Source organism: Babylonia areolata, chromosome 1, assembly GCF_041734735.1.
Source record: "Babylonia areolata isolate BAREFJ2019XMU chromosome 1, ASM4173473v1, whole genome shotgun sequence".
In the NCBI taxonomy this organism is placed as follows: Eukaryota; Metazoa; Mollusca; class Gastropoda; order Neogastropoda; family Buccinidae; genus Babylonia; species Babylonia areolata.
Window position 1 is genome coordinate 22950435 of NC_134876.1, and position 17500 is coordinate 22967934.

Genomic DNA, 17500 nt, shown 5'->3' on the forward strand with positions numbered 1-17500 from the left:
CGTGCGGGCTGTTCTGTTTTGTCCACATCTATTCTATGAATTTCAGGTCTCTTTGTTTCTTTCATTTCCCTATCACTTTGCCCCACACTTTATGTAAACGTTTTGTCACCAGAGTTATCAGTCTAACGGACACGCATTCAATATTTATCGATCTATTATCCAAGTGGAATAAAACTGGGTATGAGTAAAAGACATTGGAGAGTTTGTAATTACATGACTTATGGAGGTACACCACATGATCTGGGCTCTCGAGGTTGACTGGCTCTCCGAAACTGCGAGCAACAAATGCAATCAAAGAAGGCAGAATGTGCGAAAGAGCAGGCGTGTTTGTTTTGTTTTTGTTTTTTCAACGTTTTGCTTCATGTTTTGTTTTTTGATTGTGCATACAATGACACTTTATTGTACATAGTTTGGTTGTTGCAATGTAGGCTATCAACTGAAGAAATGGAGGACAGTACATGTTTACTACATTTGCCTTTGTCAATCGCCTTTGGCATTATTCGCGATTTCGATTAAAAGTTGGATACAGTGTGTGAAAGATCCAGGATGGCCGCGGAACTCTCCAGCAGTCTATTATGCGGAACTCGGGATTATCGGCGTGGGCGTAAAAGCGCTGATGGAGAAAATCCAAATACTGAAACTGGACATCATAAGTGAAACTATGTTAGCTATGAACATTTCTCCCTTAAAATCGGAAATGTTTAGAACTTGAAACTCTCATCACATACATAATAATTAAAGTACGCACAATCATGTTTGGATCAAACTCTTTAAATAATAGCCCACGTTATATTATTCCTCTTTGATGTCAGCACTGCCAACACTTCACTGATCTATTTTAAACCTGATGGGAGAAACCTGAAACAGACTAGAAGATTTACTCATTATCATACAAAATTCAGAATTCACAAAGTCTCAGAACAACAGAATATTTGATGATGCATGTGGATAGACACGGTTGGGGAATAAAAGAGACAGCGGCATTGTTCAATAGTGAACTGAAAATTGGGACCATTTTCCCTTTTACCAGATGTGGCGCAGTGCATATGTACTGGTCTGTATTCCTCGACACCTGCTTGAAACTGAAACTATTGGCTGGGAAAACTATTAATGACAGGTCTTTTGTTTCTTAAAAATAAATAAATAAATGAATAAATAAATAAATAAATAAAAATTAGGAAGCAGAATATATAATTTCGGTGATTTATTGTCTTTCCCTCATCTAATTGTTGGACATATTATTGTTCATCTTAGTTTTCAGAGCATGTGATATCTCAGGGTTTTAAAATTGACCAGATGTATCAGTGTACAGGCGTAATCTGTTGTTTATTTGCATCTGTGCATTAGCATACAACACCAATCATACAGGCGAAGAATTCAATTCATAGTGTTGCTGTTCTTTCAGTCACCATGATTGGCACCGTGTGTCCATCTCTGTCCTAAAAAGAGATCGCCTCACTCTGACACAAACGAAACGACGGAGTGCAATACACATGTCCCCTAAGAAACGAACAGAACAGAGTTACTGGTCAGACACAGCTACAGGTACAAATAACGTGATCTTATGAATAAACATGATCCTGCATCAATGAAATTAGAACAGCAACCGCGTAACGAGTACTGTCTTTCGATAACAGGACAAGGAAATTGACCAAAAAAAAAAAAAGAACAATAAGAAAATAAGTGAAAAAAGGAGGAGAAAGAAAACGACAGTTTTGTTTTCACCATGTATCGCTGGATGGAGTTGGAAAAACAGAAAGACTAAAGGTTAAACATAGACCAACATAGGTTTATTTACAACTGTTGTTCATGATTTCACACATCACATTCGTAATAAATATTTGATTACTCTGAACTATCTTCAGTTAGAAATATCACATGCTCTCTCTTCCTGTAAATAACACATCATTTACCATCCTCACTGGAATAACCAAAACATCCCAGTTTTCATCGAAATCATAACATACTTTTTTTTACAGTTATTACATTGTTCAGTCCAGCCTGAAGTTCACCCAGACTGGATCAAAGTAAAAAGCAAAGAAACAAGTACGTGCCATTCAATTGCATGTATCGCAGAACCGTGCAGCCACGGACGAAATCAAACCCCTCCGAGCAACCCCATCATTTCCGACAAATCCAAAGACCATCTCTGTGGGGGAAAAAAAATGGCTTTCTTTCTGTGACGAGCAACAGCGCATAGAGGAAACAATATTGTTCTGAGAGAACGAGACACAACCCCGGAATGACCTTCAATTTCCATGTTTTCTCTCTTATTTCCTTCAGTGCCAACTGGATCCTTGGGGCAGTGCTGACAATGAAGAGAGAGAGAGAGACAGAGACAGAGAGACAGAGACACAGAAAGAGAGAGACGACCACCTCACTCATTGATCGACTTTGCAAGAGAGAGAAATAGAGAGAGAGCCGGAATGTCCTCGTGCTAGGCCGACTGCGCATGCGTCCATGTTAATGAGGGTGCGCGCGACTGGTTGCTGTCAGCGGCGAGTGCAGATGGCGGCAGAGGAAGCGGCGTGGTGGGGTGGTGTGTATTGACCACAGGGTTTTTGGCCGCTGTGTCTGCTGGTGCCGGCCACGTTGTGACCCTTGTGCCACTCTGCCAGGCCAGGCCGCCAGCCCGACTCCCCCGCCCCAGTCACCGCTGCCCTGTTTTACAGTCGTCTGATGAGTTCTTCTTCCTTTCGGAGGTGAGGATGAGGTGGGTGCTGTGAATGTGGCTGACTCCGTGACGGAGGAGAGGAGAAGGAGGCCACCAGTGAGCGGGTGGAAGGGGGTGGGAGGGGAGGAAGAGGGAACAGAAGGTTGGTGGAGGAGGAGGCATTAAGCGAATACCAGAGACAGAGAGAGAGGCAAAGACAAGCCAAGCCACGTTTAAAAAAAAAGAAAAGGAAAAAAAAAAAAAAAAAAATCAAGGAAAAAAAACAACGCCTGCGCCAGTGACGAAAAAGGCAGTTACGTTGTTGTGCCCGTGCCTGGTGTGAGTGAGTGGGAGGGAGACTGTGAGAGAACGTGTGTGTGTGTGTGTGAGAGAGAGAGAGAGAGAGAGAGGGAGAGAGAGAGAGAGAGCGAAAGGGAGAGCCAGAGAAGAACGCTTGGTAGTGGTGTTGGTGGTGGTAGGAACTGTGTCGGCATGTCCATGTGTTGTCGCTGCGCTTGTACCCTGTTGTGTACGTTTCGCTTCCGTTCTGCCATGGTGTCTTCGCTTTTGTTGCGTCTCTGTGTGTTTTTCCCCATTCTTGTCCAACCATGTTTCTTGCTGTAAGATGTATGCGGTGTCGGTGATGATGTTGTGCTCCGTTGCAGCGGTCAGTTGTTGATACCTTGGCAAGTGAGGTTGCCCAGCACGTGATGCACCGGAAACGGTGTTTGTGCAGTCCCAGTGTCTGGATCGCTTGTTGAGCTCCGCCGCTTACTTCCTATGTGCGCCTCCTCCCCGCTTCGCTTCTCTTCTCTTCTCTTCTCGCCAGCCAGCAAGCCTGTGTGTTGTCTGCAAAACGACCGCCTTTTCCTTTCCTGTTCCTTTAGTAAAGCGTGATTTTAGAGAGAGAGAGCGAAATGGAAACCCTGACCCGTGTCAAAGACAGACAAGCAAAGAAAATAATGCTAACCACCTACTATTAGAGGTTTCAGACAAGCCAGGAGAATGATCTTTACCGTCTTCAGCTGATGTTCTGCGCACCAGTTCAGCAATAATAACCCAGATTGTTTCTTCGTTGCATGCCGCTGGAGTGATAAGTGTTTGGCTACACCTGTGTGCGTCCGACGCTGTACCGTGTCACGTCCAAGGCCCACCCAGATGTATGTGCTGACGATCCAGAGACCGCATGGTGATCTGAAAGTGGCAGCACACTTTGGCAGCAGCTCTCAATCCAACCGAAACTGCTCTGGAGACGGCAGGTCTGGTGGGGAATGTGGATGTACATGTAAAACCGTCACCAAAGACGATTCCAAGTCGCACAATAGAGTGAGAGCGTCGTCCTCGTCCTCATCACCATCACCATCGCCATCATCACCAGCACCGACTCGTCACAACCATCATCGTGTCATTGTGGTGAATGGTTCTCATCCATCCAGCGAGGACAAGGGCGTGAACAAGCGCAGGATTAGGATCAAGACACCAGCGTCAGCCCGGGAAGAAGAAGGGGAAGAAGCAGAGGAAGACATCACCGTCACAGAGGCCGGTGATCGCTGCAGGAGCAGCAGAAGCAGGAGCCGCCAGTGCCGGAGGATCAGGTGTAGGCTGCCTGGATGCTGCTGTTGCTGCCTATCATGGACTGCTGTACGAAGAAGCGGCTCTTGACCTCCATGACTAGTGTGTGTGCGTGTGCCGCTTTCGGTCTGCTGTCCATCGCTGTGGCCACCGACTACTGGCTTTTCACCAGCGAGAAGAAGAAGGATGCTGCCAAGGAGAACAATGGCACTGCCGGAGCCATCTACTACCTGCACGGCTTCAGTGGGCTCTGGCACCAGTGTCTGTACACAGGTGAGTTCATTGTACGTGTGTGTGTGTGTGAATCTGTGTGTGTGTGTGTGGGGGGGGGTGTGAATCTGTGTGTGTGGGGGGGGGGGAGGGGAGGCGAGGGGGGGAGGGTTGCGAGTGTGTGTATTTGTGTGTGTGTGTGTTTGTCTGTCTGAATGTGTGTGTGTGTGTGTGTGCTTGTGTGTGTGTGTGTGCTTGTTTGTACGTGTGTTAGTAATGGGGTCGAGGGGAGTGGGAGGTGGATGTATGTTGTGTGCGCTCACGATTGTGTGCGGTTTCTTTTCTTTTCTTTTCTTTTTTAATTCAATAACATTGCGGTCCGAAATGTGTCAACATCGGTCGGTATTTTGCAATTGCTGGACTATTCGTTCACCTTGAAATTGGGTTTTTGAAATGTTTTCCCTTGATTCATTTGTTTAGATATTTACGGTATTTCACCCTACATGTTTGATTTGTTTTATTTTTGTTGATTGTAAGTAAACAATTGTCGTTTTCTGCTGAAAAAACATCATATCGATTTTGGGCAAATAAATACATAAATGAAGAGAAAAATAGATAAGTTGCACACATACACATATATATGCACGCATGCACAACACACACACACACACACACACACACACACACACACACACACACACACACACACACACACAGAGATAGATAGATAGATAGAGAGAGAGAGAGAGATGTAAATAACAGCAAGTGGAATGGAAGGCAGTGGCAATGAATCTAGTCATTATTCGCTAATCTCACCGTAGGGACTTTCGCAAACACTTCCAAAGGATCGTAATGGCAAGACATGACAGACTCCATTATCTATGGTATAAGACATTACATACACCGGTAGCTTGCTATGAGAAGTAGTCTGCTGTCACAATGAATTACACGACAATAAGTGACGTTTAATAGGATGGTTTTGGTGGATGGATTCCGTTCGAATAGCGAGAACTGTCAGGAAATTTTCTCGCAATGTATTCGATTGGCAAACGTGCACAGGCATTGGTTGGAAATGGTAGTCAAACCACAATTAGTATTGAAATATGCACTATGATGCATAATGAACAAAAAAAGGAGGGAGGGGATTTTGAAGAAGTGCTGGATATAGTAATACATTAATGGTAAAAAAAAAATGTCAAAGACATTGAAGCAGTAATTCCGTGCCTTTGAAATGCTTGTAAGGAAACGCATAATAATGGTTATCCTTCTGTCTCAAGGAAGAAGTAGCTGTGTAGCGGGAAGAAGGACATTGTAAAACATATCCAAGCACAACGTTGCTTATAATACAAAACCTGTCTTGTTGGTGGACGGGTGGGGGGGGGGTGGCAATGGTGAAGCAGTATGTAATCAAATATGACATCACGTATCCAACTCAGTTGACAGTTATGAAAACCGACAACAATACTGAAAACGATATGGTAGTATGTGGACTGTGTACTGGTTTCGAAGTTCAAGTATGATGTGGTTTCAGTCTCAGTCATGCACGGTTGGATAGACACTTCATTTTCAGGATGACAGTTCCTCTTTCTACACGGGGATAGTGTCATTTGATGATATTCTTTTGTTTGGTCAGCGATTCATTGCTTACCCCCACCTCCACACCCTCCCTCCCGCCTCACCCTGCCTCTTCTTATTGTTAATATTTCTTTTTTTTTGACAACAGCCACAGTTCCGTCTGGACTTCGGGAAGAGGAGGGACTTCTGTTTTATTGTAGATTTTCCACTTTTTCAAGTAATTTTCTTTCCTTTTTTTTCGCCTGTGTGGCGCAGGTTTCTAGTTCAGTCCCTTTGGGCTACTTACTTTTCTTTCTTTCTTTCAAAGTCAGGTCCCAGAATGAAACAATCGATAATGTCTATTCATCCACCTGATTCCGGGACACGTAACATGGTCAAGCGAGTTTCATGAAAGGTATGTAAATTGTCTCCCAGCGTCTAGAGGATGCAGTGCGTCTGGAGAAAAAAAGTCAAGGCGGCATGCAATTCGTGAGGTTTCTTTCGGGTAACGAAAAACGAAGACTGACCTTTCCAGCCGTTGGCGATTATCCAAAAAGCTGGATAGCTTCGGTTGTGTTGGAAGGAATGCATGCAGAAAACCGGGACAGGACACATGGCTCCAGTTAACTCTCTCCATACGAACGGCGAAAGAGACGACGTTAACAGCGTTTCACCCCAATTACCATCATCAAAATATTGCGAGCGGAAGGCTCTTACACTGAAGAGGTGAATGTTGACAAAGAATACCACAATTCTGACGACGGAAGCTAAAGGTTGGGTCACTGAGACACCCACTGGACATCCGAGGTGTCTGTGTAGAGGAGAAGAGAGGACTGGCCGTACTGAGTGAGTTAATGAATCGAGTGTGCACTTGGCGAGGGCAGTGTGGTGTTACGCGGCTTTGCGGTAGTGACGTCATCCCCGGTTCATAATCCTTGGTCGGATGAACAGCCAAAGACGGGGGGTCACTGACGGTTCATCCGAGTTCAATGTCATGGTGAAGCTGGGCGTGACTTCTGTTTGTTTACAGGTCTCTCTTTGATGCCTTGTCTGTCTGGATACCTACGTGTCTCAGTGTGTCTCTGTCTCTGTCTCCTGTTTTTCTGTCTCCGTCTCTGTGTCTCCTGTTTTTCTCTGTCTTTCTCTCAGTCTCTGTCTCCTTTTTTTCTGTCTCCGTGTCTCTGTCTCCATCTCTGTGTCTCTGTCTCCTGTTTTTCTGTCTCCATCTCTCTGTCTCCTGTTTTTCTGTCTCCGTCTCTCTGTCTCCTGTTTTTCTGTCTCCATCTCTCTGTCTCCTGTTTTTCTGTCTCCGTCTCTCTGTCTCTGTCTCCTGTTTTTTCTGTCTCCGTCTCTCTGTCTCTGTCTCCTGTTTTTCTGTCTCCGTCTCTCTGTCTCTGTCTCCTGTTTTTCTGTTTCCGTCTCTCTGTCTCTGTCTCCTGTTTTTCTATCTCCGTCTTTCTGTCTCTGTCTCCTGTTTTTCTATCTCCGTCTTTCTGTCTTTCTCTCTCCATCTCTCTGTCTCCTGTTTTTCTGTCTCTGTTTCTCTGTCTCCTGTTTTTCTGTTTATGTCTCCTGTTTTTCTGTCTCCATCTCTCTGTCTCTGTCTCCTGTTTTTTCTGTCTCCATCTCTCTGTCTCTGTCTCCTGTTTTCCTGTCTCTGTCTCCTGTTTTTCTGTCTCCATCTCTCTGTCTCCTGTTTGTCTGTCTCCATCTCTCAGTCTCTGTCTCCTTTTTTCTGTCTCCGTCTCTCTGTCTCTGTCTCCTGTTTTTCTGTCTCCGTCTCTCTGTCTCTGTCTCCTGTTTTTCTGTCTCCGTCTCTCTGTCTCTGTCTCCTGTTTTTCTATCTCCGTCTTTCTGTCTCTGTCTCCTATTTTTCTCTCTCCGTCTTTCTGTCTTTCTCTCTCCATCTCTCTGTCTCCTGTTTTTCTGTCTCTGTCTCTCTCTCTTCTGTTTTTCTGTCTCTGTTTCCTGTTTTTCTGTCTCCATCTCTCTGTCTCCTGTTTGTCTGTCTCCATCTCTCAGTCTCTGTCTCCTGTTTTTCTGTCTCCATCTCTCTGTCTCCCGTTTGTCTGTCTCCATCTCTCAGTCTCTGTCTCCTTTTTTCTGTCTCCGTCTACTGTTTTTCTGTCTCCGTCTCTCTGTCTCTGTCTCCTTTTTTCTGTCTCCGTCTCTCTGTCTCCTGTTTTTCTGTCTCCATCTCTCTGTCTCTGTCTCCTGTTTTTCTGTCTCCATCTCTCTGTCTCCTGTTTTTCTGTCTCCATCTCTCTGTCTCCTGTTTTTTTCTGTCTCCGTCTCTCTGTCTCCTGTTTTTCTGTCTCCGTCTCTCTGTCTCCTGTTTTTCTGTCTCCATCTCTCTGTCTCTGTCTCCTGACTCTCTGTCATCGCACAAAGTTTTACAGTCTCTGAAAGCGATGTATGATTCATTGTTAGCATGTGTCTGGGTTAATTCTCAATATTCTGTTGTTGTTTTCTTAATTGTCCACTTGGTGGTGTACGACAAGGTTGTGTTGTGAGTCCAGCTTTATTTTGTATATTTATTGATCGGATTGCGGAACATATTTCTGTTACCAGTTAGCATGGACTGCTCATATTGCTTTTTGCTTACGATATTGCATTTCTATCAACAATTCCTGTACGACCAGAATCAATTAGATATTCTGAAAGCATGCTGTCAGGTGATGAAGTTGAAAATGAATGTGCAGAAAAAAAATGGTGTTCAGAAAAGGCGGATTTTTAGTTAGACATGAGAAGTGGTTTCTTGAAGACGAGGAAATAGAAGTAGTGAATGAATATTGTTATTTGGGGTATACATTTACATAAACGAATAGCCACAAAAGGGGAACTGAAAATCTTGTTGTGAAAGAAAACAGGGCAACCTTGAGTCTTGTGAAGGCTTTTCAGAAGTAAAAAGAAATATCATGCGCATTATGTTTCAAAATATTCAGAATTATATTCACGCATCTTTTTCTTTAACCACTATGCTGGTGATGATTACAATAGTATTATTGGCAAAACTAGTGGTAGTAATAGCAGCAGCAGCAGCAGCAGAAGTAGTTGAAGTAGTTGTTGTAGTTGTTGTTGTTACTGTTGCTGTTTTCGTCGTCGTTGGTACGCACCACCTAAGATTGCTTGCAAGGGACAGTCAGAAAGAAAACGCTGCAGACGAGGAAGGCAAAGAAAGAGGTGGGGCCACAGTATCCTATCACCGACAGAAACGAATCTGGCGGAAATACCAGAGAGCGGCGGGCGACAGAGACAGGTGGGGGTGGAGGAGAGTAGTGGCATGTCTTCGCGGGGTGCACAAACGACATCAGCAGAGGTCAAGGGGTAGGTGAAGGTGAAGGTGAAGGCGAAGGATTGCGTGATCACCTCATCCACAGTCCTCAGCAAATACGAGCAGCGGAGATAACTCTTCACGCCAAGCGAAACAATGCGCGGTTAAGATCGCTCATGCACACCCAGCCAAGTTGCCGTGAGTCGATCTTTGCGGCGCTAAGCTTGCTTATAGTTAACTCTCTCCATACGAACGGCGAAAGAGACGACGTTAACAGCGTTTCACCCCAATTACCATCATCAAAATATTGCAAGCGGAAGGCTCTTATACTGAAGAGGTGAATGTTGACAAAGAATACCACAATTCTGACGACAGAAGCTAAAGGTTGGGTCATTCAGACACCCACTGGACATCCGAGGGGTCTGTGTTGAGGAGAAGAGAGGACTGGCCGTACTGAGTCAGTTAAGCATGTTCCTAAGTATATGGAATTTACCATGGACTTGGGAACATTCTTGATTTAATGATAAGCAAACTTAGTGCTGTTAAGTTCGCTCATGCAATCCATCCCGTGGTCTCTTGTTGCACACGGCTGTGTTGGTATCAGCAAGGACGATACCCATTTCCAAACTGGGTGAAGGGAAGGCCTTTTGGGGGTCTTCTCCGTTCCTAATATGGACTTTAGCTGAGGACTGACACCAGGCTTAAGGACGTGTTTCTCTGTAGTGGCTTGGTGTTTGGGACCGTGTTTCCCCTTTCCCCACCCCTGCACACCCCACCCTCCCGCACCCCCAAGAAAGTTTTTTTTTCTGAATTTAAAAGGTTACACACCCAAGAAAACGGAGTATGGCTGCCAAAATGGTGGGGTTTAAAATGGTCATACTCTTAAAAGCCCACGAACAAAGAAGAAGAAGAAGAGGCAGAGGAAGAAGGAGAAGAAGAAAAAGAAGAAGAAAAGGTTAAGAGAGAGAGAGAGAGAAAGAGAGAGAGAGAGAGAGAGAGAGAGAGAGGTCCCGCTGCCTTGAACGACAGTCACAGACGCAGTGAATTCATATTCACTGTGTCTAGAGCCCGACGTAGTTAGGTAAGGGCCCAGTCCAGTCCTTCCACAATGCTAACCTTCCACCAACCAAAGTCAAGTAAACCTATCCACATGTGGGTGGAGTGAGGTAAAAACAATCGGAGTATTAAAAACAAGAGAGGCAAGGCCTTCAAGACTCACTTGTGATACACTTAAAAAAAAAAATCCAAGCTTTTTATGTATTGAGTATAATTTCAAAATGTAATGTTTAAGATGAGAAAGATCAGTTTAAAGCAAATTAACTCCCCTAGCATTAATTACAGAGTAATTTCCCTTTTTTACTATCTGCACCAAAACGTTTGCAAAATAAATTAAACTTCCATGCTTAGCAAAAGCAGTTCCTGTTTGAACAGAAAATGATAATAATGACTGCTCTTGTTCTCGTGTCAGAATATCAGATCAAAGTGCCAACTTTAGAGAATACAAAAAATATAAATATAACACAAAATGCAGTTTGCGTATAATTAGGCTTCATTTTTTATTTGTTTGTGCCCATCCCAGAGGTGCAATATTGTTTTAAACAAGATGACTGGAAAGAACTGAATTTTTCCTATTTTTATGCCTAATTTGGTGTCAACTGACAAAGTATTTGCAGAGAAAATGTCAATGTTAAAGTTTACCACGGACACACAGACACACACACACACACACACACACACACACACACACACACACCCGAACACCGGGTTAAAACATAGACTCTCTTTGTTTACACAAGTGAGTCAAAAATTTAAAAAGCACCTTTCCTTGAGACAAAACACACCATGCTGAAACCGGGACCTCGCACTCCAGTCACTGTATGTCTGATACAACAAGGAAATGAAGTGAACATCTTTCTTTCTTTTGTCTGGCTGGGATGGCTTGTCCACTGCTTGCCCTGAGATGAAGGAGGAGGGCCGAGCACAACATGATGATTATAATAGTGGGTGAGGTTCTTCCCATGAGGTTCCCCCCCCTCCCCCTACATCGGGTGCCAGCGTCACAGTAAACAATGCAAATAGGCAATAAGCAGAATCAGTCAATGTATTGATGAAAAAATAAACAAACAAAAAAAAGAAAGAAAGAAAAAAAAAAGAAACCCAGTACACATAGCATTTCAAGCTTCACACACACACACACACACACACACACACACACACACACACACACACACACACACACACACACACACACACACACACACACACATACACACACACACACACACACACACACACACACACATACGCACACAAACACACATCCACATATACACACGAACAACACACGCCCAGACGCACGCAGGCATGCACACACGCAATCATGCAAACTCGCACACACGCGCGCACACACACGCGCGAACACACACACACACACACACACACACACACACACACACACACACACACACACACACACACTCGCACGCACGCACGCACAAACGCACGTATACACACAGACACACGCACACACACTCACACACTCATACTCAAACACGCACAGACACACACACACACACACACACACACACACACACACACACACACACACACACACATACAATAAAAACAGACATACAGAAAGAAAACCCAACAGACAGACAGAAACAGAGAGCGAGAGAGACCGAAACAGACAGACAGACAGACAGACAGGCAGACAGCTAGTGTGGGTGGTGGGTATTAAAAACAACAGATCGATAAGGAAGGTCTGTCTGAAGTCCCTGCCAAGATTTGATCAGGAAACGTGATGATGTGTTCCGATGTGCTGACAACGTTTCTGCCTCCCTAGTCTGGATCGCCTTACCGGACAGTAATTGCGTTTGTTAGATACGTGATGATCTGCGGTTGAAGGTTTGGATATGATCAGTTTAATGTTTCTTGTTTCTTTTCTGTCTCTGTGCCTGTGTGTGTGTGTGTGTGTGTGTGTGTGTGTGTGTGTGTGTGTGTGTGTGTGTGTGTGTGTCCCACCCCCCACCCCCCCTCTCTCTCTCTTTCTCTCTTACACTGCACAGGCTATGTGTGGCCTCTATGGGTTAAGTGTGCATTTTTTGTGATATTTCCCTAAGTACACGGAAAATGAAACGGTAATTGAAAGTGAAATACGAGGACAAACGAAAACATCGAGAACACACGTATTCTGACAATGCTCAAATATTTGTGTGTGTGTGTGTGTGTGTGTGTGTGTGTGTGTGTGTGTGTGTGTGTCTGTGTGTCTGTTTGTCTCTATGTGTGCTTTTTACTACATGGTTTTCCTCCATCGTAGCAGTGTTTTGCTGGATTTTATTATTTTTGATAAAGTAACCCCCTCCCTCCCCCCACCGCCTTTTTTTCCTTTCTTTGATGCAAGAAAGGCCTCTTTTGGCAATACGGTTTATTTATTCTTATTTATTTATTTCTCTTTTTTCCTTTTATTTCTGTAAACGAGTGGATGCGCTTCCATTGCTCGCTGTCACGCAATTGGTCCATCCCATCACGTGACTGTTGCACTGCAGACGGTTTTGTGTGTGTGTGCGTTTTGACTCCTGTGTGATTTATTGTTCTTTTTTTTTCTTGTTCTTGTTCTTCTTTTTTTTCTTCTCGTTCTTTGTTTGTTCTTGTTCTTCTTCTTGTTCTTGTTGTTTTTCTTGTTTTTCGTTCGTTGTCATAATAGTCAGTGCACATGTGATGACAAATAGAGTTGTCTACTCCAGATCCTGCCGGCTGCCCTATAGTTTGGTCCTCATTGAAGTTGGATCTTGAGATGCTGCAGATCTCATTCCTCTTCATAAAGAGGACATCAGATGGACATGTCGTAGAGCCTGGTCCTCATTGAAGTTGGATCTGGAGATGCTGCAGATCTCATTCCTCTTCATAAAGAGGACATCAGGTGGACATGTCGTAGAGCCCGGTCCTCAATAAAGTTGGATCTGGAGATGCTGCAGATCTCATTCCTCTTCATGAAGAGGACATCAGGTGGACATGTCGTAGAGCCTGGTCCTCATTGAAGTTGGATCTGGAGATGCTGCAGATCTCATTCCTCTTCATGAAGAGGGCATCTCTGATGGACATGGTCAGATGGCCAGCTGTTTCGCTTGACCGCAAGGGCAGCATGGTGAGGAAGCAATCATGGACGTCTTGTTCAGGTGAGCGGTGAGTCATTTCTGACCGGTTCGGATCTTCAACGGGATCGCTTGCTGCTCTCTCTGTACAGATGGTGATCGTTGTCTTTCTTTCTCTGTGGCTTCTCTACGACCTGGTGATGCTCCTCTTCTGTTCTGACTGTCGCTGACACCATTGTATGCTTGGTCCTGGGCTCCTGCTTTTGCCAGCTCTCCTGCCTTTGTGTGTCATGGGATCCGGGACTTCACATAGGGGCTTTCTTTATCTTCCGACTTACTGCAGTGATTTTTGTCAGGTGGGGGAGAGGGAGAGGGAAAAGCTTGTCATTTTTCAGGGCCTTGAGTACAGAGAAGGCGCGTGAGTGGAAGACCATTTGGTGGCATGGATCCATGGATTTCAACAGAGACTGACAACCTGATACCCTGGGATACCATCCCTTCAGTCTCCACTTCAAAAGGAGCCGCTATGTCTCCTCTGCATCTACGTCTGTTCTAGGGGATTATGCAAATCATTCACGGTTCATCACCTCTCTCAAAGCTGCTAGTTAAGGGTCAAACTACCAGACAAAATAATCCGCGGCAGTGCTGACTTCATAGCTGTACAAATCTGCTCTGACAGAAAAAGAAACAACAACATAAAGATAAAACCATAGATAAACATGCAGAAACGAAACTTTTCAAGAAACAGGAAAACAGAGAAGAAATATAAGGCTGCTAAGAAGAAGAAGAAGAAGAAACAGTTGAGGAAATAACCGACGAATACCACAACTGATCACGTATGATTTGCTGTGAACGCCCACGAGAGGCATGGGATGAATGGCTGTACTCCCGTAACTGGACACGTAAGGACTGAACTCAAGAACCCCGTGTGTTTATCTGTACAAACTACGAATCTGATTTTTTTTTTTTAATACTGGTAAAGGCTGGGAAGAATGGTAGGCGATTTGCCCCAGTTTTACCCCATGCGCAGGGCAAGAAGGCCAAACATTTTTCCCTCTGTCCTGTTCTTTTTTCATATAATTTGTATCCGCACGTTTGTAGCATTTTGTCACCAAGGCAGACTCCATAGTCCAAGCATACTTTGAAGTATATGTGCCTTCAACAAGGAACGGTGACACAATTCTTGCTAAGGGGCGGGGGGGGGGGGGGGGGGGGGGGGGGGGGGGGGGGGGGGGGGGGGGGGGGGGGGGGTGGGGGGGGGTTCAGGGCCGTTTTGCCTCATGCTTTCCTGTGTATGGTAAAAAGATGTATTGAAATGCTGAAGAAAACACTCCTCTGGAAATATAACGAACTTATCAAGAGTGGTTGAGTGGGGAGACATTTCGATGCCTCGAAGCTTGGAAATAAAATGTTGGTCATGCAGGCAGATCTCTTCGCCGTGCTTTGTAGCCCTGACAAGCGTGCCAGGTTACGCTGCTGGTCAAGCATCTGATTAGCAGATGTGGAGTAGCATGTATGGATTTGTCTGAACGCAGTGACGTCTCCTTGGGTAACTGAACTGAGCTGTAAGCCTGATGTGTCTTCTTACCATGCTCCCCACACCCAATCATGTATTTCCCTCTTTCTTTTCTCCTCTCTGTCTCTCTCTCTGTCTCTCTCTCTGTGTCTCTCTCTCTCTTTGTTTCTTTCTCTCTCTCGCTCTGCTTTTGTTTCTATGAAATATAGGTGTTGCAAATCAATTTCAGTATATACAATTTATAAAGTATAGAAGTGATTGCGTATTTGCATCGAAAGCAAGACAGCACTGAACTCCAGTTCAAACCATCTGAAAATAAGAACCGGCCATATCTATTTAGACTGTCATCTTCAAATGACTGAACATGAATTATGATCTCACATGTTAATGCAGTCAACTCAGGCGTTATTTTATCTTCTCCACTTTGTTTTTTTTTTGCTTTTTGTTCGTTGACTTTTTCCACATGCACATGTATCCATCAATTCAGCCTGCCTCTGCTCTGTCCTTGATTTTTCGTGGCCATTCTTGAGAGGGATAAAGGCGTAAAGTTCGTGACTTGGTTCCGAAAGCATCAGCGAGAGAATAAGAAGACGATGGAAAAGATGAAGGGTAAAGGATGAAGAATAGATGGTGATGATGACATTGGCAGTGATGATGATGATGATGATGATCATCATCATCATCATCATGACAAAAAGAAGAGGAAGAAGAAGACGACGACGAAGAAGAAGCAGAAGAGGATGAGGAGGAATGAAAGTAGGAGGAGCAGAGAAAAAGAAGAAGCAGAAGGAGAAGGAGGAGGAGAGGCTAATATTTTCTTTAACAAAAACTAAAACGAAGACTGAAACCGGCATATATTGATATATATATATGATAACATAAAGAAAAGAGATAGAAAAAAATACAATGAAATAAAGATAAAAACCTAATGCCACAGTCAGGGAACGCATTAACACAAATCCTAACCCCTCCTCGCCCACCCCCACACCACCACCACCCCCCCACCGCACTCTCCCCACCCCCAAAAAAAGGCAAAGCAAAAGATACCCCCCCCAAAAAAAAAAAATTAAAAAATGCTCGCCGAAGCGCAAGAGCAGCCTAAATGTCTTTTGCCACAACACCATCCCACTGCCTCTGGCTATGATAATATATCTGGCTTACCCTTATGTAATGACGCTGCATATGACAAGCAACCAGTCGATTTAAGACCGCGGATCTGGCTCTTTCGCACCACTGATTTATTTTACGTCCTTTTCCATGAGGGGATTTGGGGGCCATTTATTAGGAAGATTATGACGTCGCGTTGCTTACTTGCAGGGAAGATGAAGACGCGAACACGAGCGGTATGCTGCATGGGGAAAAATGTGCTGGCCGTCTGCTGGAATTGATTAAAAGCCATCAATCACACAGAGGAAAAGCAAAGGATACACACACACACACACACACACACACACACACACACACACACACACACACACACACACACACACGTCTTTCCTTCGTCTTCCCATGGGGATTTCAACGGAGAATATATATGTGCATTCAGGCAAACTTCGCTCTTTGGCTTTTTTTTTTTCTCTCTCGCTCATCATAATAACCTACAACCTTCTGCCAAACAAATCCACGATATATAAGATATGTGTACTTAGAAATAATATTTTTCATTTTTCGTCATCATTCTCTCTGTCTGTGTCTTTTTGTGTCCCAATCTGTCTCTGTCTATCTGTCTCTGTCTTTCTCTCTGTCTCAGCCTCTCTCTGCATCTGTCTCTCTTTCTTTCTCTCTCACTCTTGTCTATTCCTGTCTCTCTCTGTTTCATTGTCTCTGTCTCTCTCACAGTCTCACTTTGTTTCTCTGTCTGTCTCTGTCTCTGTCTCAGTCTCTGTCTGTCTCTCTGTCTCTGTATCCCTTTCTTTCTGTCTATCTGTCTGTCAGTCTGTCTCGTATTTTTTTCACTTCTTTTTTTTTTTTCTTTCTTTTTCTCTTCTTCTCCTCCTCCTCAATCACTTCCTCGTCTTCTTTCTTTTCATTTTCCTTTGTCTTGCTCGTTTTCTTTCGTTCTTTTTTTTCTTTCTTTGTTTTTCTTTTGCTCCTGCAACTTCTTTTTCTTCTTCTACTTTTTCTTCTGTTTCATCCTGTGCTTCTGCTTCCGTTTTCCTCCTCCTCCTCCCGCTCCTCCTCCTCCTCCTTCTCACTTCCTTTTCTTCTGCTTCCCATATTTACATATTCATGATTGTACGGAGATTGTTGCAGATTGTCACCTCCGAGCATGTTTGGCTAGGTGTCCTTCTATCACATCGCTCCACTCATGTGCACCTCAGATGTTTACCAGGCCGGAGGTCTAACGTTAGAAATTTGAATCCCCCCCCCCCTCTCTCTCTGTATCTCTCTCTCTCTCTGTCTGTCTCTCTGTTTCTATCTCTCCGTCTCTCCTTTATTGCTTTCTTACTCTTATTCATATTCACCCTCCCCCCATCCTCTCTTTGTCTGTCTGTCTGTCTGTCTGTCTGTCTGTCTGTCTCTCTCTCTCTCTCTCTCTCTCTCTCTCTCTCTCTCTCTCTCTCTCTCTCTCTCTCTCTCTCTCTCTACGGATTCATTATGTGTTGGGTGGCCTGTTTTTTTTGTGT

General features: G+C 44.3%; 2 protein-coding genes across 2 annotated transcripts in view; both read left to right on the forward strand.

Annotated features, from left to right (window-relative positions):
* LOC143288206 (uncharacterized) overlaps nt 1-3985 on the forward strand; it is a 93857-nt gene extending 89872 nt beyond the window's left edge. The window contains exons 2-3 of the mRNA XM_076596929.1: nt 2497-2702; nt 3319-3985. Coding sequence (XP_076453044.1) covers nt 2497-2702; nt 3319-3414 — 302 coding nt within the window. The 3' untranslated portion in view covers nt 3415-3985. The remainder of the gene's footprint in view (nt 1-2496; nt 2703-3318) is intronic.
* Nucleotides 3986-4113: 128 nt separating this feature from the next.
* The window catches only part of LOC143291632 (voltage-dependent calcium channel gamma-7 subunit-like), a 135567-nt gene continuing 122180 nt past the window's right edge, over nt 4114-17500 (forward strand). Inside the window, exon 1 of the mRNA XM_076601601.1 lies at nt 4114-4498. Coding sequence (XP_076457716.1) covers nt 4264-4498 — 235 coding nt within the window. The 5' untranslated portion in view covers nt 4114-4263. The remainder of the gene's footprint in view (nt 4499-17500) is intronic.